Source organism: Perna viridis, chromosome 14, assembly GCF_037379345.1.
Source record: "Perna viridis isolate PV_CMFRI_1.1 ecotype Kerala chromosome 14, ASM3737934v1, whole genome shotgun sequence".
Lineage (NCBI taxonomy): Eukaryota > Metazoa > Mollusca > Bivalvia > Mytilida > Mytilidae > Perna > Perna viridis.
The window spans coordinates 9,220,276-9,245,043 of record NC_142458.1 but is presented as its reverse complement, the minus strand read 5'-3'; the positions used below and the strand labels follow the sequence as shown (position 1 = coordinate 9,245,043).

The 24,768-nt window shown below is 33.4% G+C and overlaps 2 protein-coding genes across 2 annotated transcripts; one reads left to right on the top strand and one right to left on the bottom strand.

The window, feature by feature from the left end:
- Positions 1-4,424: 4,424 nt before the first annotated feature.
- Positions 4,425-11,233, top strand: LOC148598134 (uncharacterized). The gene is made up of 5 exons (XM_088562561.1): positions 4,425-4,571; positions 5,892-6,002; positions 7,364-7,489; positions 10,046-10,168; positions 11,055-11,233. The coding sequence occupies exons 1-5, from the start codon at positions 4,454-4,456 to the stop codon at positions 11,138-11,140; spliced, it is 564 nt and encodes a 187-aa protein (XP_088418687.1). The 5' UTR covers positions 4,425-4,453; the 3' UTR covers positions 11,141-11,233.
- Positions 11,234-11,425: 192 nt separating this feature from the next.
- Positions 11,426-24,742, bottom strand: LOC148598133 (endoribonuclease LACTB2-like). Its single transcript, XM_088562560.1, has 7 exons — positions 24,572-24,742; positions 20,990-21,153; positions 19,963-20,083; positions 18,361-18,463; positions 14,839-15,060; positions 13,676-13,760; positions 11,426-12,642 (listed from the first exon to the last, which is right to left on the bottom strand). Exons 1-7 carry the CDS (start codon positions 24,706-24,708, stop codon positions 12,587-12,589), a joined length of 888 nt encoding a protein of 295 aa, XP_088418686.1. The 5' UTR covers positions 24,709-24,742; the 3' UTR covers positions 11,426-12,586.
- Between the last annotated feature and the right edge of the window lie 26 nt (positions 24,743-24,768).

The following is a 24,768-nucleotide window of genomic DNA, read 5'->3' as shown; positions in this document are numbered from 1 at the left end:
CTAACAAACGATGCTTTTTCAGTCTACATATGCTATACTTTCACACAGCAACAACCTTTTCTGCAGTTAGATTTGCACCTTTTAGAAAATCATACATTTATCTCCCACTTAAAGCAACCAACCCAGGCCAAATCAAGAAGGATAACTCTTGCAAAGCGCAAATTGCATGTACAATCTATATAATTTTTATCTCAAAAGTGCAACGACCAAATGAAAAACTAAGACTGGCTACATGATCAGTTACTGTGTCTGAACAAGAAATAAAACTGAATTTGGTGGGTTTTTGACATGCATGAATCACCTTCTGTCTGATTTTTAGAAAGACTAATACTTAAGTATAAAGTAATTTCAGCTTATTTAGCTTTGTTAATCTGCTTCATCAATACGCAGTGTTAGAGTACCTTGTTTTCTATATAAAATATCAGTCTTTATAAATATCAGACAGTAGGTGATCCATGCATGTCAAAAACGCACCGAATTCAGTTTTATTTCTTGTTCAGAAAGCATTTTAGATGACATAACAAGTCTTAGCTTTTCATTTGAGGGTTGCGCTTTTGAGATAAAATTTATATAGATTGTACATGAAATTAGCACTTTGCAAGAGTTATCTATCTTGATTTGGTTTGATTTAGTTGAATTCAGTGGGAAATTAAAATGTGATTTCTCAAAAGTGCAGATCTAAATATAGAAAGGACTATTGTCACATAAAAATATAGCATATGTAGACCAAAAAAAAGATCGTCAGATCCATGGGTTTTTCTACACCATGAATCACCTTACCATAGGTAGTGACTGGTACTTAAAACTAAGAATTGATGTTGCCTGATATATGTTTAAGGTAACCAGCCTATCTACTGGATGGTCAACTCAAGAATAGTGAGGCTAGCTTTTCTAGTGAAAACTTATATAGACAGAAATTTACTATGGTTCAAAATACATTTCAATTAAAATACAAGAAATCAAAAGTGATTAGTTTAAGTGCGCTATTATAAAAGATGACATAAAACAGTTTTTATTCTATTCAATTTTCCGCTAATTTCATCGAAAACACATGTTAGTGTAATAAAACAGAATGATAAAGATGTCATTTGTAGCTTGGCTCCTATCTAAAACGAAACAATGATAAAAAGACGGTACAGTTAGTAGCAAACACTAGCCTTGATGTTTCAGCTTTGATGCTCAACAGCTCACACATATTTTTGACGGCAAGTTGTTTTTGACTAGATCATTGAGTTTTCTTTCTGAGTTAAATATTGGTTTAAAAGTAATTAAAAGAATGAACTGGCTTTATTTCTTATAGGCTACATATTCCCGAACAAAACCATAAAACTTAAACAGTTACTTTGTTTCAATGACGGATCCATCGGAGAGTTTCGCACACCTTTTGTTGAAAATTTTCCAAATTTATGCAAAATTTGAGCAAAATGGATTTATTATTATTATTATTTTGTATTGTTTCTGCATTTTTTTAAACCAGATTTTGCAAAATTGAAGCAGGAAGAGGAGATGTTTCTAACACGGGTTTTTATTTGTAATTTGCTTACTGCTTTGTGTCTGGCTGATTCGCCAAAATGTAAGTATAACATATACAATTGTTTTTTTTATACTTTCTGAAGTAAAGGTATGGACAAAATGGTAAGTGCAAGATAACATTCGGACAGAAAGTGGCACAGAAATAGTCAAAAGAAACACTGTTATTATAATTTGACATTTTGTAGCAGAATTATTGAATATTTGACAAATATCCTGACACATTTTAGCTCTTGGTGTGCGATAAATGGAAATAATAAAGTTTAAACAATTACAATTACCATCAAATTGAATAAAGTTCATTTTGTATTGATGATACACCTCTGGAGGGGAAATCAAGGGGACCCAGATTCGAACGATTATCAAACGAATATGATTATTTTCATGTCATGATCAAACCGTTGCTGACTCTTTGAACAATATCTCATGTCTTCTCTGAAGAGCCTTTTGGCCCCTTTTTTAAACACTAGTTATTTCAATTATAATTATATGAATTGATACGTAACTGCTTTCTCAATTTTCTAAGGGGGATCTAAACTGTTTAGTTATAAATTATAAAGAACAGATTCAGGCATATTCCAAATGTCCTCGTTAATAAAATGAGTATGACCAATCATGCCGAGAACGCTGGATTTTTTAAAGCTTATGTTGGAAAGAATTTTTGCACATGCACTCGAAGATCGTTGAATTCAACATACAACAAATATGGAGAGTTATATTATTGTGGCTCGATTTTTACCGAATTTGACCAATGCGAGGGTGAAGTTCGCTTTGTATCACATACTTGCCTTTTCGAGTCCTCCCTGTATTTCTTTCTATTTCATATTGCTAATGTTTAAGGTTTTTATGTGCGATGTTGGTTTCCTTACATACAGTCTTTTTTATGAGCAACTCGGCGGGTGTTTCTAGAAAAGCAGAGGACGCTTACCCTACAGGTGCACCTGGTCCATGCTCCCAGTTTTTAGTGGAGACCGAGTTGCTCATTTGCTTTTGTTACTTTGTATGTATGATTTTGGTTACTTTGTGTTGTGAGTGTCTGTTTTCAATGTCTGGTCTTTGTTCCTGGATTGCATTCTTTTGATTACCGCTATAACCTTGGTTCCCTTGATTACTCTTTTATATATACAGAAATTGTATTTCATTCTGTTCGCTACATTGTGCATGTTGGTCGTCTTTGCTTTGCGTTTTCACGTTCATGTATCTGAGTTGGTCATTTCTTTTTTATATTTCGGTAATTTTTTGCTGTTATATTTATTATATTTGATTATTCACTCTATGCCATTATTATACCATAAGTACGGTTATATTTTTCAACCAATCATTTTTTTATCTGATGTTACCTTTATAAATTGACCTATTACCGTTACCTGATTAACTACGCATCATCCAATGTTATACGGTCATCAAGGACAGAATGTATAGTCTGGGTAATCGAGACTATCAGTTTTTCAAAAAAAGTAGAGGATATAGTTTTGCAAAAATATAATTCTGCGTGTAATATTTCGCGATTATCATTCTGTTGAAGACAAAATGGTATTTAAGGCGGAAGTAAATAAGTTAACAATTTCGAACAATAGACAACTTCTCCATTCGCAATTTACGTCGAATCTGGTGGAAACTGGTTTACAGTTTCATACTAGACAAGGAATGGATACAGATTCGAAGTCTACAAGAACGGTTATCGTTATGAGGAAATACGTGACCGATTATGAAAATATATTCAAAAATATGTGGCTTTAAGCTGATATTTTTTTCATCTCGTTGAAGTTGTTTTCTTTGACATATTCACCATATTCATTTTCGTTATATTCTAAAATATATGTATCATTCAAAAATCCTTGGTAGGGACTATTTGTACCCCTGACTTCCATTTCAAAGTCTCCTATTTACGCCTGTTGACTCTAGTAACCTCGATACAAGTTTAGCTCTTTTTTTTTACAAAGATTGCTGTCTTTGTAGCTCCTTACTACTCCTAATAATTCAATTAGTATAATTTAAATCTACCAGCTTCTTATTTTTATCTTTGAAATATATCAGTGAAAACTTTAAACTTTATTTTAACTTTAAAAAGGTTTTTTTTTTTTTTTGGTTTTTATATTTATTTCTAATGAAGATTTGACATTTTGTTTTCTTGATGTTGAATATCATTTTGTAATTAGTAATTAGGAATTGGAAATTTGGTGTATTAGTATACGATTATTTATATCATATTACTGTAAAGCTAGCTGTTTGAGCTCTTTTATGTAAAGGTAGTGTTCCTTCGAAGCTTTAATGTTGTGTTGATCTTCAATGTACAATGCATGACCTTTGTTATTTGATATAAAGTCCAGTTTCTAACGTTGACCTTAAAGCTTGACATTAAAATCTTATTTTTTGTATTTTTTGTATTTGAACCTAATGGGTCATATCATGCTCGAATCATATGATTCATAATCATATATGTTGCAATCCACATGATTCTCGCATGTATCACTTGTATCAATCGATGGTTGTAGTTTAAAAATTCCGGTTGGGGTTCTACATATGGAAAAAAACAACAGATGTATTCCACACCTTGCATTTGTAAACTAACTTATTTTTGCAAATACAGGGACATTTGCGTTTCATTCTGTCAATTCAACTTTGCGGGCTTTTTACTTTTGCGAGTTGTGCTCTCTTAAACATTACTCAAAAATAAAGTGAATTATTCGCGTTAATTTGATTTTCTCATTTCACTTGCTGGCGTAAAGAGCAGAAATAAATCTGTTGCAAAAATAACATTTTCGCATAAATTAATCTTTCGCAAAAATAAGTTGTTTAACAGTTACCTATAAGTACTGTATAAAAAATCATGACCAAAAAACTTCTGAAAAGTGGGCTTGATTAGAGATATGATACATGTTTTGTAGTTAAGTGTACTAAAGGCGAAAAATCATGTTTTCCGATGTTAGACAACAGTGTATGGGTGGAATGTATTAATGAAGATAAATGGTGTGATGGGAACCCTGACTGTCCCAATCCAAAGAACAATCCATTTACGATGGATGAAATTCAGTGTGAAGGTACACAACAGTATATATTATATAGATAGCAGTGATTTTCCGAATGTTCCCTGTGTAAACATTTTCAATAATCCATACTGAAATAAATTCGGTATTTCACTCTTGGACTTTCTCCAGTCAAAACGTCACATAATGTCACAACATAAATATCAATCTGCCGTTTACAAAATTTAAAATTCTTGTTGAAAATAGCAACGAATGATGAAGGAAATCTATATAATAAATAGGATAATAAATTGGTAATCGTAAAGAACAGACCATTTACGATGGACAAAATTCAGTGTAAAGGTACATAAACAATATATATCTAACTCCGACACAATGGTGAAATCCAGATGTGACGGTCAGACACTGTCAATGGTATTTGTGATTAGTGATGCAGAAAAACCCACTGAACAAGGTTTTTTTTTATCTACATATATTATATTTATACCTAAATATAATTCTGTTGCCTATCGACTGAGCCTATTTTGTTACTGTTACCCAAAATTAACAACAACAAAAAACAACAAAAAACAAAACAAAACAAAAACAACAACAACAACAACAACAACAACAACAACGATAATAATCATTTCATAGTGCAATTCTTCATCTCAAATTTGTAACAACTGAATAACAAACTATCACACTTTATGAGGTCAGTATTTGTGTATTCAGAAAAGAATTACTTCTGTGGGTTGCTGACTAATCTGGTTCCCTGGTCAATACCATAAGCGACCCTAGGATCGCAAAAATATAGATTCAGGTCACCAACGATGGATATGCACAATATATGAGTAAATTACCGCGTATGAAATAAAGTAAAAACCAATCAAAAGACAGAAGACGTCATTGGTGACCCGTAATCTGGTTCCCTCGTCAATATCGTAAGCGACCCCAGCATCGTTAAAATACAGACTCAGGTTACCAGCGACGGATATGCACAATATATGAGTAAATTGCCGCTTATGAAATAAAATAAAAACAAAGATGAGATTATCTTAATTACCTATATAATTGTGCATTTATATTGAAAGATGATATAAGTAATTAAAAAAAAATATTTTAACGTACTTTTCTTTAAATTTGAATATTGGAACGTATACAAGTAAATAAAATAACGTCATATTCGCTCATCCAATCAAAAGACAGAAGACGAGAATGGTGACCCAGGGTTATATTTGAGAGAAACTTGTGGAACGAAAATATTCATTACCTATCATTGGTTATGTGGTCTATAACTGTTTCTGAATTAAAAATTTAAGTTTGAATTTTGTGACTGATTGACATACATTAAAAGACACCAAATCAATAGTAATATTTACGTTCATGTTTCAGAGTGTAAAAATGGTTCATTTCACTGTGATGACAGCAAGTGTGTCCCACATAACAAATTGTGTGATCAACATAAACACTGTCGGGACGGAAAAGACGAACTTATATGCTTAGGTATATGATAATAAATATAATGTAACCTGTCTTAATCTAAACCCGAATAATCCGAAAACCTATCAAAACCAGACACTATTTGAAGTCACTATTTATTTTAAACCTTTAGTTGGTAAATTGAACACATATCTATAACCGAACCATTTTAAAGTCCAAAAGGGGTTCGGTTTAGACAGGTTTCGTTGTATTTTGTAACAATATTTCCACTTTAAATAGAAACGTACTTTCGACAGGAGATGGGAAATACATCTCTATCTTTGATGGGAGAAGTTAATTATATTTTAATCTGCGTCAGGAGAAATTCCTAATATTTCAACCTGTGTCGGGAGAAATTACTTATATTTTAAACTGCGTCAAGAGAAGACACTTATTTTTCAACTTGCGTCGGGATATTGATATTTCTACCTACAATCGAAGAACTTACATATCTTTTTTCATTATCAACTTGAAAGATGACTCAAGGGAACCAAGGTTATAACGGATATCAAACGAATGCAAGACCAGACATGGAAAACAGACATACATAACCAAGAACATAAAGTAACTAAAATCATACATACAAAGTAACAAAAACAAATGAGCAACTCGGACTCCACTAAAAACTGGGAGCATGGACCAGGTGCACCGGTAGGGTAAGCGTCCTCTACTTTTCTAGAAACACCCGCCGAGTTGCTCTTAAAAAGTCAAGCCCGGGGTAGACAAACGAGGAAAGGAAAACTATGACCCGTTGAATAAATCAGTTTTCATGGTGCAGATGGATACGTGAAAATTACTTTGTTCTTTTGTCCATGCTTCCATTTTGTAGTGGAGTCAGGGTTGTTCAATTTCTTTTGTTTCTTTGTGCATGTTATTTTGTTGTATTTCATGTTCTTTGTTGTGTATGTCTATTTTCCAAGTCTTCATCCGTGAAATAAATATTCTTTTGGGTACTGCTCGAATGTGGCTCCCCTGATTAGTCTTCAATCTAAACAGTATTTTTCACTAATCTACACTTGTAAACGTATTTTACATAATTTTCAAGTTGAGATAATAAAATTTGATACTAGTCAAATTCATGTCAATTGACACATGCATTTTATGTGAACTTTTCATTGGAAATATACCTATGTTAGTTTCATGTGACTAAATTCACCTGAATTTCTCGTAAACAATACATGCCTGCGTTCCAGACTCTCAATATGTATGTTTGGGTCAGTAATTAAGCCGCCGCGCATGACTATTAATGCATGGTTTGTGGTTATTTCATAATTTTGTTTTAGTTTAATTATTTTCTACTTGTTGACTGATTTCTAAAATGTGTGTTTTGCTTAGTAGATTGTCTTTTCTTTTGCATGTTTTATTTGAATAATTCTATATAAAAGATAGAGACGAATGTCAAGATGACCATTTTTACTGTCCTGGAGATCGGAAGTGTTTACAGTTAAGATTCAGGTGTAATGGATTGGTCGATTGTCCTGCAGACAAAGCTGATGAGTTGTCCTGTACAGGTAGAAACATTGTATACTTCATAAAGATATTCCTCAATTCCTGAATTTTACCTGAAAGTTTTCATTTTCAGACAATTTGGTCGGTAAAAATTTTAGTTGAAGTCGAATTTGATTACAAATAAAATATCAGTTTGAAATTATCTATGAAACTCGGTCCAGACCTTGTATTTACATGTGATGTACTGTCATTGACTGAAATACAGTGAACCTCAATTAAACCGATTTTTTTATGGATTCAAAAATTCGAAAGACGTGTGTTCAGTTTGCCAATGGTCTAAATTTGATAAAATTGATACACAGGCAAAATTATTTCACATGATTTTCGCACGAATTTTACATGATTTTCACCTGAATTGAGCAAATAAACTAAGTGACAGAGTTCACTTTAAATTCGGGTGAATGGAGCCTTCGCGTGTAATTCACACGAAATGTTCACATGAAATTCGTGTTTAGTGAATTTCACATGAAAATCATTCGAATTATTCAGGGTTCGGGTAGGACAGGTTTCACGTTTAAAGTTAAGTTGTGACTTCATAAATATTGCATTGTTTAAAAACAGAAACAGTAACAAAATAAACAAAACATTCAATATTGCAAACATTTGATATGAGGCAGGTGTAACTTGTTAAAGGATGAAGTTGAATATACTGATATATTATTTGTTTTTTAAAATGCGTATTACAGTTTTACCTGAACTAGGATTAGGCTTTTTTTTTAATTCAACTTAACTTTACAAATTTAAAGCTTTTAACTTAACTAATATTCAATTTCTTTCAAGATACGGAACTGGTAAAAATCATTACTCACTTTTACCTAGTGTATTACCTGTTAACCTTCTGCCAGACTGAAATCGGGCACTTTGTGCTTCTGTTGTCAAAATAATGTTAAATTCGTATTGAGTACAGTTAAGATGACTTCGTCCTCTGTTGATATAAGAATCATATTTAGTTGTACACTACAAAAAGGAGTTATTCTGTAAACATACATAACAACACAATTATTGATGATAAATAACCATAAGATCTTCAAACAATTTCACATAGTTATATATGTCTCATGTCTTATGGGTTAATAGCCCGATTCAGAAATTCAACTTCCGTCCTCGTAAGCAACATTGTGCCGTCGCCGCATACTCGTAAAATACGTCTTGACCAATCATAAACGTCATGAGCAATCGAAATCCCAGAATGCAATACAGTTTCTATATGGGTCCATTGTACATTTTACAAAATACTTATTTGATCGTATAATGCAAATTTTATCTGTATGTATGTGTGTACGTGTTCGTCAACTCAGATTCGAAATAGGATGAAGTGTAAATCAATGATAATAACGGGCAATTCAGCCTACTTAGCGGATTGATTAGTCCAGACGTATTTTACAAGTACGCAGCGACGCTGCAGCTTTGTTTATGAGGACGAATGTTGAATTTCTTTTATTAACGAATTAATCTCGCACAATGTCTAAATTGTAATATTGCATTTTAAGACATAATAACGAGCGATTTCTAATCGTGGTAGTTGAGTTGCTAGTAACGTAACAATCCGTTATTATTTTAAAACTCTTGAAACGTAGAAAGAATGTACTGTTATATTTTTTACCTTCATCATGTAGTGCAGACTAAATAAAATTTGTTACAGGTTATTTTCAGGTTTATACCACGGACACTGAGGTCAATATTTCAAATAGACAACAATAATTCCTTATATTAATTTCAATCAGCATTCAAATTATATGAGTAGATCATAAAATAGTGGATGACGTCACAGTCACGTAACAAAATATTGCCAATGAAAAGATAAACGGAATTTCTTACCCAATCAAAAGGTGTAATACTTTAAAAATTAAAATATTTCTATTCTAAAACTCACAAAGCCTAGAAATTACTGTAGAAATAACTAGCAACGCTTCCTTATATGGCATGATTGAAAAATAGATTACTGTAATTAAGATCTCCGATTAGAATTGGGACGTCATGTGATTGTATAACGAGTATCATTGATTGATGTCAATGGCAAATAGTAAAGAGCTTCATGGAGCGCAACATAATACGAACGCAACAAAATAAAATATTCAACACATGATCAAATGGGACATGTGTTGACAAAAAATTTTTTTTTTTTACATTTACGCACAGGAACGTATAGACACATCAACTAGTTTGGAAATATTATTGAACAAAATATGACATACAAATGAAAATCATCCTTATCTAACCTACCAACAAAATGAAACACCCTGTAAATTTTAGAAACACCGTTGTGTTTGTTTGCTGAGGATTCCGTTTTCATTCGAGTTACCTCGTTTTTCTGCACCCGAATCCGAACATCGATTAGACAGACTTCGAAATTATATCTGCTCTTACGGGACGTAACTCTGCAAAAACAGGATAAAATATGGCTGTATCCCGAGCTCCGCAAGTAGGGAATATACGACCGCATTTTTTTTTATTTTTGCGGTCGTTTCAAACAGAATTATATCATATGTTACATGTAAAATCCCATTATTTTAATTTAAAGCAATGGTGGTGTTTTCTTTTTGCATTTTCTATTGCAGAAATATTTTGCCTTGGAACAAATAGGAAGCTATGTCATGCTGATAAAAAATGCATTGACAAGGCAGGTTGGTGTAATAGATACCCAGATTGTTCAGATGGAGAGGATGAACGTGAATGTAACGGTATGTATCACTAAACAACAGAACCTGTCCAAACTATCCACCTTTGGACTTCAAAATTGGTTCAGTTTAGACAGGTGCTCGGTTTAACAAGATGTAAAATTCATTTAGATTGTTATAAAGGGACTTAATAAAGTTTCGGCTTGGACAGGTTGTCGGTTTATTTAGGGTTTAGTTTAAGGAGGTAGTCCTAGGATAAGGGACACAACCCTTACAAATTATTGGAACGTTTGTATTCAGCATATTACATCACTCTCATGTAAGCATCAAATTAACTTGGACTGTTTTCATTCTGTTTCCAATGAAAGCTTGATATGCTCTGGTGAAATTGAATATGATACAAACATATCAATGATTTCAAGATTAATATCCCTTACCCTAGGTCTACCTCCCTAAATAGGTTTTAATGTAGTTTGGTTTCAGTTATAGAAGCACTTAATATGGACGCCGTTTAATTTGAGTTAAGCAATTTTATCATTCAATATTGTTTGATTTTTAATCATTTTATTTTTTTTTAAGAAGGAAAATTTAGGCATACCATATAAACAACTATATGTACAAATAAATATACAAAATCTTGTCTTGAAATACATGTATATTGACATTTTCGGTGATTTACATGAATTTTCCATGCGCAATATCATTTGCTTTATTGGGAAAAAAATACAATCCTGTCTAAACCAAACCAGGTACACTTTATAATTTTCTTGATTTACTCAGGTGTGCATGGATACATGTAAGACAATACATAAAATATGACGAAGACAAGTTAAGACATTTACAAGCACTTATAAGGAAATTAAATGCAATCAATGCTTTATTATTGTTTTCTTTCTATTTACAGACTTCCCAATGTATTTAAATTAGTTTTTTTATACATTTTTTTTAGTTGAAGTTTGTAAAGGATTGAGGAAGGATTACTGTCAAAAGAGCAATCGGTGTATCCCTTATGGCTCCAAATGTTATTATTCCTAAATCCTATCTAAAAAATTATAACAGGAAAGGACAGGAATGGACAGTTTTACATAGCTGAATTTGTTATTGTTAATAGAACAAACGAAAATAAAAACTGTGAAATATCATTATTTGTAAATTAATTAACTATACAAGTAAACACAGATTGTGGCGTCCATCCAAATTACAAATTTCATTATGAAAATAACTACAGGCTCCAAAAATTGAAATGGAGGCCATTGTGTACACTTGATTCGCATAATCCACACGGAAAGTAGGAAAGTCTTAAAAATTCATTTCATTCAATAAAACCATATAATATCATTTTAATTAATCATATGAGTAGGTTAACAAAAAAGTAGGCAATTAATTATTCATCAAATATGGCATAGTTTTTATGACCTGCCCCAATACACTTCAGCTTAACCACTTAACTGATGGCGACCACCCCAACTTTTAGTGTTTAAAATCAATAAAAAAAAATCTGCAAACAGTGTTAACATGCATGAATATAACAAGAGGCTCCCAGAAGCCTGAATCTCTCACCTGGTTGAATTTTGCCTTTCAAGGCAATAAATTAAACAAGAAGTTGTCCAACAATTTTGACTCAAGAAAACTTTAAGAGGACTTATCATAAGGATCATTTCAGCAAAGCAAAGTTTCTATCATAGTTTTCAAGACATTGGCTGAAAACTAAAAAAAAAAACTTTCATTTTCCCCTTTCAAGCCCAATAACTCTTATAAGGAGTCGTCTAACAACTTTATTGCCTGATGATTTTTGGAGTCCGTAAAATAAGGATCATTTCAGCTATTTATAGAATTTGGCTTAACCTAACGATGTTGGAGATATATGGGAAAAACTACTGTCTGACCCCTGTGTTCTATTTTTAGTGACGGCCGCCATGTTTTTCGATGGATCACGAATCCCAAAATCAGTTCTATGCAGGATAACCTAAGGAACATTCATACCAAGTTTGATTTCAACTGGTCAAATAGTTTCAGAGGGGAAGAGTTTTGAAAAATTGTTAACAACGACGGACAACAACCGACACCAAGTGATGGCAACAGAACACATGGCACTGATAAAGTTATCCTAATTATGGAATGAGTTTTTTTAGTTACTGTGCTAACTGTGGTTGGATGTACTGACATCGATTTACTATAATAATGTCCCCGAACAAAGGAATGTATAAAATGAAAGACTTAAAAAGCAGATCTTTTGTGGAGACATACACAGTTAGACCAGATGTAAGACTGTGATAAAGTAAACACACCTTAATATGAAAATGTGAGGGTATAAAACATTCTTTTGGGAGGAATAAATCAGATTTCTAAACATTAAACAAGAAGCCAAACAAAAGACCAATTATATTAAGTTGTTTATAGATCTCACAGATTGTACATGCAGCAAAACTTCATCACAAATTTAAAGCTCAGGAATATAAATTGTGTAAAATATGGTCAATTCTACAAATTTCCAGACTGCTTCATGCACCATCTTGTTTCATCACCATCTATTTTTTCTGAAAGAATTTAGAAGATTTGGTTGGTTAGGCACAGAACATTTTCTTCTCGAGAGGGGAGGGGGCTAGGATTTTATGTTGAACTTTTTCATGCTACAAAAGATTAAGACGAAGAGTTTGTACTTTCGAAAAAAATGCTCTATTGAACAGAACCCCTATTGGACTTTTTTATCATACATTTAAATTGATCTTCAAAACCCTTTCCTTTCATTTTACCAAGGTTCAAGTTAAGGAGTTGGACCTTGGTTAAGGGACATAACTCTTGAAATCAGTGATATGTTTTTATCATATTCAATTTCAAGCCTTTCAGGCTTTCCTTTGAAAAAGAATGAAATCAGTAAGTAACTTTGATGCTTCTATGAGATTGATGTAAAATGGTGAACGCAAACTTTCCAATGATTTGTAAGAGTTGTGTCTATTACCATAGGTCAACCTCCTTAAATTGATTAAATGGGACTCAAAACAGTGTATGGTTTAAACAGATTGTTCAGGGTCCGATGTAGATGTGTTTCTCTATATAAAGCATCAAAATAGTTGCAAAGCAATACAATGCAATTTCAATGATGCAAAATTTTCTATGGACCTAATAATGATCAAAATAAAAAAAAACTTTTACAGTGCAGTGTATCAAGGTTCAAATGGGCTTCAAAAACTGATCAAGCATTTCTATTTAAAAAGATAGAAGTACCCCAAGATAAAACCAAGCTTATGCCATTAACACATACTAAGGCATAAAAAAAACAAAAAATATGTTTTTTCAAGTGAAATTTGGTTTACTTACTTAAGGTAATGTAGATTAAGAAGGTAAAATCTTTCTTAAGAGCAGTGTACAAAATATAATAACTTTCCTAAGAATAGGTGCAATTTTTACCAACTCAGTACGAGAAACAGATTTTTAGCACTCAATTCACTTTAAACTTTTTATCATGGTGATAATGAAAATAAATCAGTAGCAGCAACAAAAGAAGATTAGAAACTGATTTTTTTAGGGCCGAACATGAACCTTTAGTGGACTGAAAGTCATTTCCCTTACCTCCTAATCCATCTTTGACAAGTTTCTCTAAGTGATGCGTGACATTGTCTGCTGCAGCGAACTTTATTCTGGGGTCAACAACATCCTGAATAAAAGAAATACATTGTGATTTTTAATTTTTATTCAAAGAAATATAAACTATCACTAGATTGACTGATTGATTGATTGTTAAGGTTTAATGCCCGAGCAGCAATATTTCAGCTATAATTAGACAACAACATCCTAGTTACCACAAGGAAGTTATTTTATTATGTCGACATGTTTCGACGCTTGCATCAGGACATTTATATTCACTGAACTACTATATTTGTTGTTTATTTATTGCAGTCTTTCCGAGGGTTCATCGCATCGTCAGATATCACTAGTAATAATGTGACAGGACCGGTGAAAAACTTCTAAATGCCAGACCAGAAGTTCGGAAAATTTCCAATATTAGTCATTCTTGATTTAAGTCAAAATGGAAGGTAAAACTTGGTTCGATCCTGAAAATAGTAAGTCATCACAGGACCAAATGTCCTGAAAAAAAGTACTGAAACTTTGGAGAGACTGTTTATTGTAACCTCACAAAATGGCTGAGATTGAAATGAAGTGTATTGTATGTAAATAATTGTTCATAATAAAAATAAAATAATTAAACAAAAGAAGGTGCTGCATTCCTTTGGATCTTCAATTTTATCGAGGCATATAGTGGCAATGCTTTCATCTGAGCTAACGATTATTGGCATTGTTGACTTTTTCTAGTTTATATTTATGACTTTTAAGTCAACTGCAGCATACCCCGGTATCCATCTTGGTTATTCTAACTTGTACCGTTGAATTTTGTTGGTACACTTGACCTGGTTTATTCAAAAAAAGATAACTCTGCTCTTCAGTGAAAAGTTACTTTTATTATCAGTGTAAACAACCTGATGGTGTTTTAATCATTTATATACATAGTCTTGATAGTGATATCATAAGATTCTCTGACAAAAAAAAACGTAAAGCATATCAAGATTCTGTTGACAAAAAACCTACAACATTTAAAGAGTTTATGAAATAATAGAAACTATTTCTGTCAATATGACTCATTCTGATTCTTACAATCTAGATAAATGATTTCAACGATTAGAAACTAAACATAATGTCGTAACAGGGTATTCCTGTAAATTGGTGAATAAACTCACAACATATATTTTGTCGACTAATTCCATGGCCATCATAGGTTTCTTCATTTCTTTAAGTGTATGAATAATCTGCTCTTCTCGGTACATCCTGTGGGCTATGTATTCCTTTACTTTGTTAATCGGGTCGTTAACCACAGGACCATGGGCAGGATAGATTACTTTGGGTTGCAAATCTAAAATTTTTTGGAGTGAAGCCATATAGGTCTGCAGATCTTCAAACCACTGTAAATGTGTTGAATATACATGTCAGAGAAAAGAACAGATACCTCCATTTATATCGAATTCTTAAATACATTCTATATTTCTTAAGAACAAGGGTAAAGCCACATGTTACAGTCTGTTTACTTACGCATTTTAAATGTAATACCACACCACGAATTACACTTTGTATGATTCTATGGTGGAGTGCTACTTTTAGTCAACTTCAAGAAAATGTTTGTTTCTCACTCCTAAATAGTTCAATCCTAAACCCTCAAAATCAATCCCAGTGTGACCTTAGTTCAAGTCTAAACCTCCAAAGCCAATCCCAGTATGACCTTAGTTCAAGTCTGAACCCTCAAAATCAATCCCAGTATGACCTTAGTTCAAGTCTAAACCCCCAAAGCCAATCCCAGTATGACCTTAGTTCAAGTCTAAACCCCCAAAGCCAATCCCAGTATGACCTTAGTTCAAGTCTAAACCCCCAAAGCCAATCTCAGTATGACCTTAGTTCAAGCCAGAACCCCCAATTCAATCCCAGTATGACCTTAGTTCAAGTCTGAACCCTCAAAGTCAATCCCAGTATGACCTTAGTTCATGTCTAAACCCCCAAAGCCAATCCCAGTGTGATCTTAGTTCAAGCCTGAACCCCCAAAATCAATCCCAGTATGACCTTACTTCAAGTCTGAACCCTCAAAATCAATCCCAGTATGACCTCAGTGGTATAAATATTGTAGAACAATATCATAAGCATTCATATGCTTTAACTGGATCTAATAGTTAAATTCTACTTGTTTTTGCTGCTATTTGGCCTCTAATTCGAAAACAATTGGGATCATAACGCAAAAAATTTGATTCCAACCTTTCTTGTATGGTTTGCAAAATTTTATGGAGATTAAGTGACTAAAACTAAGTTATCATAAGAAAACCAAGTGTCTTGGACAGCGATCAAGATGCTGACAACACTGACAACAAACCCATTATAAGACAACAATTATTTTGCTGTTATTTAAAAAATCATCATATTTCTTACAATAAAATTTAATCAAAGTACACAGGGGCGGATCCAGGTTTTGAGTTTAAGGGAAAAGGGGGGTGGGTGGGAGGGGGTAATTGAATTAAATGCCATGCATTGATTCTTGTGGACACAGTAGCATTAACAAATTTTCAAAGCTTACTGGTACATGGTGTAAAACAAAACCATATATTTGCATTTCCCATACTGTTTAGAATTGTTTTCCTAATAAACTGAATGTCAGACAAGATGTACAAACTGTAATCAATAGTATAACAGTATCCAACATCACACACATTTACACATTTTGTTCCATTTTACCTTTTTTCCCAATTTTTTAAACGTGTCCAATTTAAAGTTAATTTGCAATCACAATCAAAAGTATTTAAACAGATTTTTATCCAACACTTTGAATATATACCATATATACTCAAGTATAAGTCGATCCGCCTAAAAGTCATACCCCCCTCTTCAGCCCAAAATTTATGGAACCTAGCCTTGACTGATTTCTGACAGCTGCATCGCTAATATTCCTTACCTGTTTGCTTTGATAACTTGCCAAAACTATGCAGACTTTTTTGTATCGCGCTAGAACTCTAACAAATAGGCTTCTGAAACAGGGTTATGTTGCTACAAGATTGAAGTCATCACTGCAGAAGTTTTATAGTTGTCATCATGAACTCGTCATGACTTTTCATTCAGAATTGTCAACTTTCCTTTCATCTGTGGCAACATCCCTTCGGCACCTGCGTATGGAGTGTTCATATCACAACTCATACGTTATGCCAGAGCTTGCTGGAACTACACAGACCTTTTGTATCGCACTAGAACTCTAACAAATAGGCTTCTGGAACAGGGTTATGTTGCTACAAGATTGAAGTCATCACTACAGAAGTTTTATGGTCGTCATCATGAACTCATGGATCGTTATGGTGTATCCATCTGCACCATGAAAACTGATTTATTCAACGGGTCATAGTTTTCCTTTCCTCGTTTGTCTACCCTTGACTTTTTATGAGCAACTTGGCGGGTGTTTCTAGAAAAGCAGAGGACACTTACCCTACCGGTGCACCTGGTCCATGCTCCCAGTTTTTAGTGGAGTCCGAGTTGCTCATTTGCTTTTGTTACTTTGTATGTATGATTTTAGTTTCTTTATGTTCTTTTTTGTGTATGTCTGTTTTCCATGTCTGGTCTTTGTCCCTGCATTACATTCTTTTGATTACAGCTATAACCTTGGTTCCCTTGAGTACTCTTTCAATATATATTGTAATAAATAATTCGAAGCCAGAGTTGTTTTTATAGTAGCAAGTAATTAAATTCTTGACAAGTTTTGTGGATTGTTCTGATATGGCCATTTTCTCATTCACACTCATGTCAATTGTCAAGCTTTTGACATTTTCAAGCTGAAAATTTTAGTTCATAATCGAGATCTCGTCTATAACTTGGAATCCTTCCCAGAAGTAAAAAATTTAGTCCCAAAATCCGACTTATAGGTGGGTAAATACAGTATTCAAATTATCAATTTCAGCTTGAGATAATAATTTCCTTGATCAATACAGGATTTTCAAAACAAGACACTTTCATCAATTTGAATTTTCCCGCCCATTTGACTTGTTTAAAATCACTGCTCTTCACTTCCTGTTCATTAATCATAATACATTCATGATAGGATGGAGATTTTGACTGATAACTGTGTTAAGTGGAATTCTTAGCACATTTAAAGCTCCTTGACACAATACTGCAAGACTTTAAATGCTTAAAAAGTTCCCTAAATGCAAATTTGGTATGATGGTTTCCTCGTCATTCATTGAAGACCAATGGGTGGCCTTGGGCTGACATTTTTATCCCATTTTCATTATATTATTATTAAACATCTCTCAAGGCTAAAAAGGAGTTCCTCAAATCTATTCAGTTCATTTGAAGACTAGATCTTGCAGAAATAATACAAAATTGTTGTGCTGAATAATTCCCAGAAATATATTAACACCATAAAACAGGTTACAATAGTCATCACATTTGGACTGTACTTTTATGTAGGGTTCAGAAACAGAAGGTTCTAGCAAGGATTTTTATAGTAGACTATATTCAACTCCTTGGTTCCAGGAATGAACTGGCACATGAGATAATTTGATCCTAAAGGATCAAAACCCCCCCAAAAAAATTATTTACGTTCTATTTTATTAGACAACATCAGTGAAAATTGGTAACTGTTACCAAAAATCGTCATCTTTTTTCTTAAAATAAGTACATCAACATCAATATATCTTAATAAATTTTAACAATTTTCTTCCTGCCATTTTAAAGCATACCGTAGTTCCCTCCCCTAACACTGTATCACCAGAAAATACTGCGTTTTCCTCCTCCAGGTACAAAACCATGTGATCTTCTGAATGCCCTGGGGTATGAATAGCTCTGAAAGGAGAAAGGCCAGTTATGTCATAAAGTGCCCTGGGGTGTGGATAGCTCTAAAGTAGAAGATACACTATGCCTTTAAGGTGCCCTGATGTATGGACAGCTCTAAAGGCTAAAGTAGAAGATACACTTAGCCCTTAAAGTGCCCTGATGTATGAATGGCTCTAAAGTAGAAAATACACTTGCCCTCAAAATGTCCTGGTTTATGAACAGTTCTGAAATAAAAAGTGCCACAAAGCTATGAACTGCCCCGGGTTTTGGATAGCTCTGAAGGATAGGTAACATTTAGTCTTAACAATATCCTTGTTTATGGAACACCCTAAAGGGAGAATGAAACTAAAGCTTTTAACTGCCCTAGGGTTTGGATACACTGACAGATAGATGACACTAAGGTTTAAAATAATTTGGTTTTTAGAAAGTTCTTAATTTAGAAGTGACACAAAACCTTTGAAGTGTCCTTTGGAATTGACAGCTCTAAAACTAAGACCTTTTAGCCTTGGTTATGAACAGCTCTGGTGTATGGATAGCTTCAAAATGAAGAATGACACTTAAGGTTTAAACATGTCCAATAATTACATGTATACTAGTACATTAAAAATCAACTGATAAATAACAATATAAACAGAATTCAAACAGCATATATAGATGACGTATTATCTTTAAACAATCCTAATTTCGGGGATTTGATACATCGCATCTACACCAAAGAACTCGAGATAAAGGATACTACAGACACTGTGAAGTCAGCCTCATATCTTGACCTACACTTTGAGATCAATGGTAAAGAAAATTTACAGACCAAACTATAAGACAAACACAGTAACTTTCCATCCCATATTGTCAATTTTCCTTTCATCTGTGCCGACATCCCGTATGGAATTTTCATATCACAACTCATAAATTATGCCAGCACCTTCTGTAACTACGCACACTTTGTGTATTGCACTATACTTTTTACAATCAGGTTGCTGGAACAGGGTTATATTGTCACAAGACTAAAGTCATCACTACAGAAGTTATATGGTCGTCATCATAAACTCATGGATCATTGTGGTGTATTTATCTGCACCATTAGAACTATTTTGTTCAATGTGTCATAGTTTTCCTTTCTGCGTCTACCCAGGACTTAACTTTTTATGAGCAGCTTGGTAGGTGTTTCTTGAAAAGCAGAGAATGCTTACCCTACCGGTGCAGCTGGTCCGTGCTTCCAGTTTTTAGTGAAGTCGGAGTTGCTTATTTACTTTTGTATCTTTGTACATATTATTTCGGTTATTTTGTGTTCTTTGTTGTGTGTGTCTGTTTTCCATGTCTGGTCTTTGTAAGCCCCTTATGGCCAAAAAGTTTGGCTGCTTATATAGTGAAAAAAAAAACTAGAAATCACTTGAAGCCCATCCCACATTCAAGTGGTATACAATAATGATAAAAGGTAACTGATTGGGTATTTTTAGAAGTGTTTGGTACATGTATTTTCAGAATTAACTGTAAAATGGTAAATATACCTTAATGTTGCCCCTTCAGTTTTGAACACAGAATTATTCTCTACAAATGTGTACTTGGCAGGGGAAATTTCTTCATCATTGCATTTGGTCCTCTTAAACTTGGAAACTATTGTGTCTGGGGCTGAAAAATATAGTGGAAAATATAGGATGGATTTGAAGTCAAAATCAGTGGCATAGAATATTCATGTTTTCACAACTGCCTGATTCTTACTGAGACTGGCACTTGTATACAATGAAACCTGCCCAAACCTAAAACTGAATAAACCAAATTCCAGTTTATACCACAAACTTTTATATCAATTTAATGAATTTAAAACCCTGGTAACCTAACCAAACAATTTTAAAGTCCACAAGGGTTCCAGTTTAGGCTGGTTTAAGGAGGTAGACCTAGGGTAAGGGACATAACTGTTAATAATCATTGCAACGTTTGTATTTACAACTTAACATCAATCTTATGTAAGCATCAGTGTAAATCAGACCGATTTCATTCTGTTTCAAAGGAGAGCTTGAAAGTCAATGATGAAATTGAATATGATACAAACATATCACTGACTGAAAGAGTTATTTCCCTTACCCTAGGTCTGCCTCCTTAACTGTATCACAGTTACATTTATATACAATGCAGTTCAGAGAGGTTCCTGGTACCTAGCTGGTATACAAAAAAAATAATTGAAATAGATGCACATGTGTAGATATTACAAATGGCATATTTTACCTCTTATTTTGAATTTATGAGGATATTGTTTTATATGTTTAACTATAGGATGTAAATATCTATCGATTCAGGTGGTGTTTCTAGAAAAGCAGAGGACCCTTACCCTACCAATGCACCTGGTTCATGTTCCCAGCTTTTAGTGGAGTTGCTCATTTATTTTTGTTACTTTGTATTATTTTGGTTATTTCATATTACTTTGGTGTGTGAGTCTGTTTTCTATGTCTGGTCTTTGTATCTGGATTACATACTTTTGATTTCCTCTAAAATCTTGGTTCCCTTGATTATTTTATCTACAAAAAGTAAATTATTTACATTTTGTGACTTGGTTACATACATCAGGAACACTGCCACAATGGTCAGAATGCCAATGACTGATGATTATCTCCTGAATACCACATTTATGCTGTGTTAGGGCACTTTGTAAATTCTTGATGTACTCTGGTGTAGCTGCATCTGTTGTGTCAAGAAGGATACGTCTGAAAAATAATAGGGTATTCAATATAAATAATAAAAAATAACCAAACTGTAATAAAAATATAAATGGAGAAAGCAGATAAATACTTATAAATGAACTGACAAAATCAAGGATATACAGAAAAAATGAAAGCCGCTACATTTCTGATTTAAGGAGGAATTTGTATTCAGCATTTTACATCAATGTCATGTAAGCATCAAAGTGACTTGAACTGGTTTCAGTCTGTTTCAAATGAAAGCTTCATAGGCTTTGGATAAATTGAATATGATACAAACATATCACTGATTTCAAGAGTTATGTCCCTTACCCTAAGTCTACCTCCTTAATTGGTATTGCATTTCAAAGTGAGTTATGGATAAAATCAGGTTGTATTATGTATATGGCTACCAAAACCTCCCATTTCCATAGTTGTATTGAGAGTAACTGTTTGAGTTCGTATGGTGCACACTCAGGAGTCAAAATAGGTAGAATCAGACACTAATGTGTATATTCCATGTCAAATGTAAAAATTATAATACTAGTGTAACAGGAGTACACAATGCATGAAGGCCATCCTCAAGAGTCTTTATATCATAAATGATTCTTATAACTAGTTCAAGAGCTATCAAAATCTATGGGACCCCCTTTTTTTGTCTCAGTACATTTGACAATACTAAAGCCTGTATATTGAATTCCTACTCGATCTGGGGGTAAAGATGTTATCTGAAAAAAACTGTGATGAGAGAGAGCATAATTCACCTCATGAATTTATACACTACAAGCAGAAGAGAACCCTACACCATGACCTCAGTGATAGCAAGCTCAACGCAGAGGTAGATGTTCATTTCCTCTCGTACTAAGCAATGCCTTTTAAAATTCTCGTACATAATACAATTCAAACGACTTATTTTACCATTGGATAAATCATGTAAAATGTTTGCAAGATTCCTGCATTTTCTGAAAGGAATGGCTGCAGCATCTAGAGTGACTTCAGAATGTCAGATGCTGTTCGGAGCTTGCAATGAAAGTCCAAAGTCAACAAACTCCTAAAAAATAAGTACAAAAATTGAAAAAAGTGTTTTATAGTGAAACCTATAAAACCTTAAAATCCAGAAGGGGTTTAAAGGTTAAGTTCCATACATGATCCTGTATATAACACTGTAAGATTTTACTAAAAATTAAAGAATGCATTTGCTGTCTTTGAAATCTCCACTGGCCAGCTAAAAATTGCATTATGCTAATGCTAATATTTTAGCACTCATTAAGGTATCAAGTGATAATTTTCAGACTAGCATTGTAATGACCATGGATAATATATAGCTTTATTAAGTGTCAGTCCTGTAAAAATCAGGCAGTAGGTGAAACATAGTATGACAAAACCCATTATTTTGATAGTGTAATTTGACTATTTGCACCATCAAAATCTAGGAAAACAGACAAGATTTTCCATATCGTGCTGGACTATTCGGTTTCAATTTCATTGAAATGCACTGAAAGTGAACACTTCAAGGGCAAATAACTGTCAAAAACCTCATTTTTCTAACATTCTTTTGAAAAAATTCTGAGCAATAGAGAAAGTATCCTTGAGTGATATTACATTGTCAGATTGGTTGGTTTTTGACATGCATGTTTCTGATTTTTCTCATTTTGCCTGATTCTTACAAAAACATACACTTAACTGTAAACATTCCATTACATTTCGGCCAATCTGACATTTCTAGATTGTACTTAAACCATGCTGAGTAGTAAACATTTTTTGGCAGTATGAAATGGCAAATTACTTGTTGCCTAAATTAAAAAAAGAGGTTTCAGAAACTGCATTTGATTGGTAGAAGTAATCAATGAAAAATGAACTGAATATGTAAATAATTAGAACAGGGCATAATCTAGGATTCAGTGAATAGCAGAAGTGACTTCTCCCTTTAAGGAGTGATAGGGAGAAGTGAGTTTGGAATGGGGAGAAATCAAACTTCACCACTAGTATATTTTATCGCATTGATATGAAGTTGTATCTCAAGGACATGTATTCTAATAAATAATGAACAAATAACATTATTAGAGGATGAATTGTTGAACAGAAGTATCATATTGGTGGTAAACGGAGGTTTCCGATAGATCAACCAAGCAAACAGATCCTAGCTGCTTTGCAGTAGTATCACATGCTGAGCTGAATTTTTATTGTATTAGCTCACAGTGAGTTTGATCAAACGCCACTATCGTACCAAAGACTTAAAAAATTGGTATTCACTACATCTCCACCATGTATGGCTATGAGCTTGAATAACGTGTCTGAGTTTGGTGGCATGCCTACATGTATATGTAAGCCGTTGCTTAAATCTGTGAGCTAGTATCACAATAAAGATCTGGCTCAGGCAACTCAGAGTGTCTAACACAAAGAAGGGTATACTCATTTAGTCAATCATTCTCTTCCTGAAATGCATAAAATATCTTTAATATGCTCCCTTCCGCAGCATTAATGGTTGTGTTATCAACTGGGTTCTGCATACTTATTGCCAAAAAAAGCATCAATATCCAGTTTGTACCTTCAGTTTCAGGAGCTTAAAAATAGAATCATGGCAACCTTATTAGCATACACTTTGTAACTGAAATAACATGTGATTGAGAACCAAACCAGACTAGGAATATATTCGCTAGCTTCGAAGATTAAATACAAAGAGAATCTTAGCTTTACCATGATAGGGTTGGCCAAAACAGTCTTCAGCATAGTGCCAAATTGTTTACAATGCTCACTTTAGCCACTAGCTTGAAGCCCAGGGCAAGTAAAAATTGCTTCAGGCTACTGAATGATGTACACTTTTCTTGTTTCAGGCTAGTTGAATCCTATACAGTCCTCTATTAGTCAGGCTAGTTGTTGAGAATTTTGAAGGAAAAGACTGGTTTACAAAAATGCTGTAATCAGCATTACCCATAATTCTTGGGTACTTAAAAAATGTGAAACAATAATGAAACAAAACAATATGAAAATAATTGATAAAAATTAATCGAAACAAAATGAATCATTAAACAAAATCAAAATAAAGCAAAAGTGCAAACAAATCAAAACAGAATGAAAAAAAAAACGAAATGAAATAAAAGAAATCTTTAAAGACATTTTGCAATTTTAGATACTATACATGTATGCTTGACCTATGCTGGAAAATTGAGACTAAATGCATTTTTGGACCATAACAATTCGGAGCATGTATATGGACAATGCGTGAAGATTTAAATTGTATTTGAAGGTTCCTAGAATAAAACAAGGCTTACAAAGTGAAAGACGACATGTCTTTTTGTTTCTTCTGGGGTGTTTTAAAAACATAATCAACCAATCAATCTTACCATGTGTAACAACTCAAAGTCAAAATGTATAACTTTGTAGTTTAAACTCATTACTACATTAGTCAATTTTAATTGTATTTTCGTCTTTAAAAAGTACTTACTTGCTACCTTTCCCTACTACATAAGAATTAGTCCCTTGTAAGGTCATTGATCTTGCATTACAACCAAGTATTCTGAAAACCCTTTCTGAAAGTTTTTCAATTTGTGGAAGAGGAGTAAGTTTCACAGCAGTTGCCATATTTTTACCACGTGATAGTCACATGATTTAATCTGGGCTGTACGATCGTTTGGAAAGAAA

What these genes read in the sequence shown, in the direction of transcription:
- LOC148598134 (XM_088562561.1), top strand. Translation starts at nt 4,454, where the DNA reads ATGTTAGACAACAGTGTATGGGTGGAATGTATTAATGAAGATAAATGG. An exon ending in AGACGAACTTATATGCTTAG is followed by an intron (nt 6,003 to 7,363) that starts GTATATGATAAT and finishes TCTATATAAAAG; the next exon opens with ATAGAGACGAATGTCAAGAT. An exon ending in TGATGAGTTGTCCTGTACAG is followed by an intron (nt 7,490 to 10,045) that starts GTAGAAACATTG and finishes TTTCTATTGCAG; the next exon opens with AAATATTTTGCCTTGGAACA.
- LOC148598133 (XM_088562560.1), bottom strand. Translation starts at nt 24,708, where the DNA reads ATGGCAACTGCTGTGAAACTTACTCCTCTTCCACAAATTGAAAAACTT. An exon ending in GTAGTAGGGAAAGGTAGCAA is followed by an intron (nt 21,154 to 24,571) that starts GTAAGTACTTTT and finishes ATTATTTTTCAG; the next exon opens with ACGTATCCTTCTTGACACAA. An exon ending in TGTTAGGGGAGGGAACTACG is followed by an intron (nt 15,061 to 18,360) that starts GTATGCTTTAAA and finishes ACACATTTACAG; the next exon opens with TGGTTTGAAGATCTGCAGAC.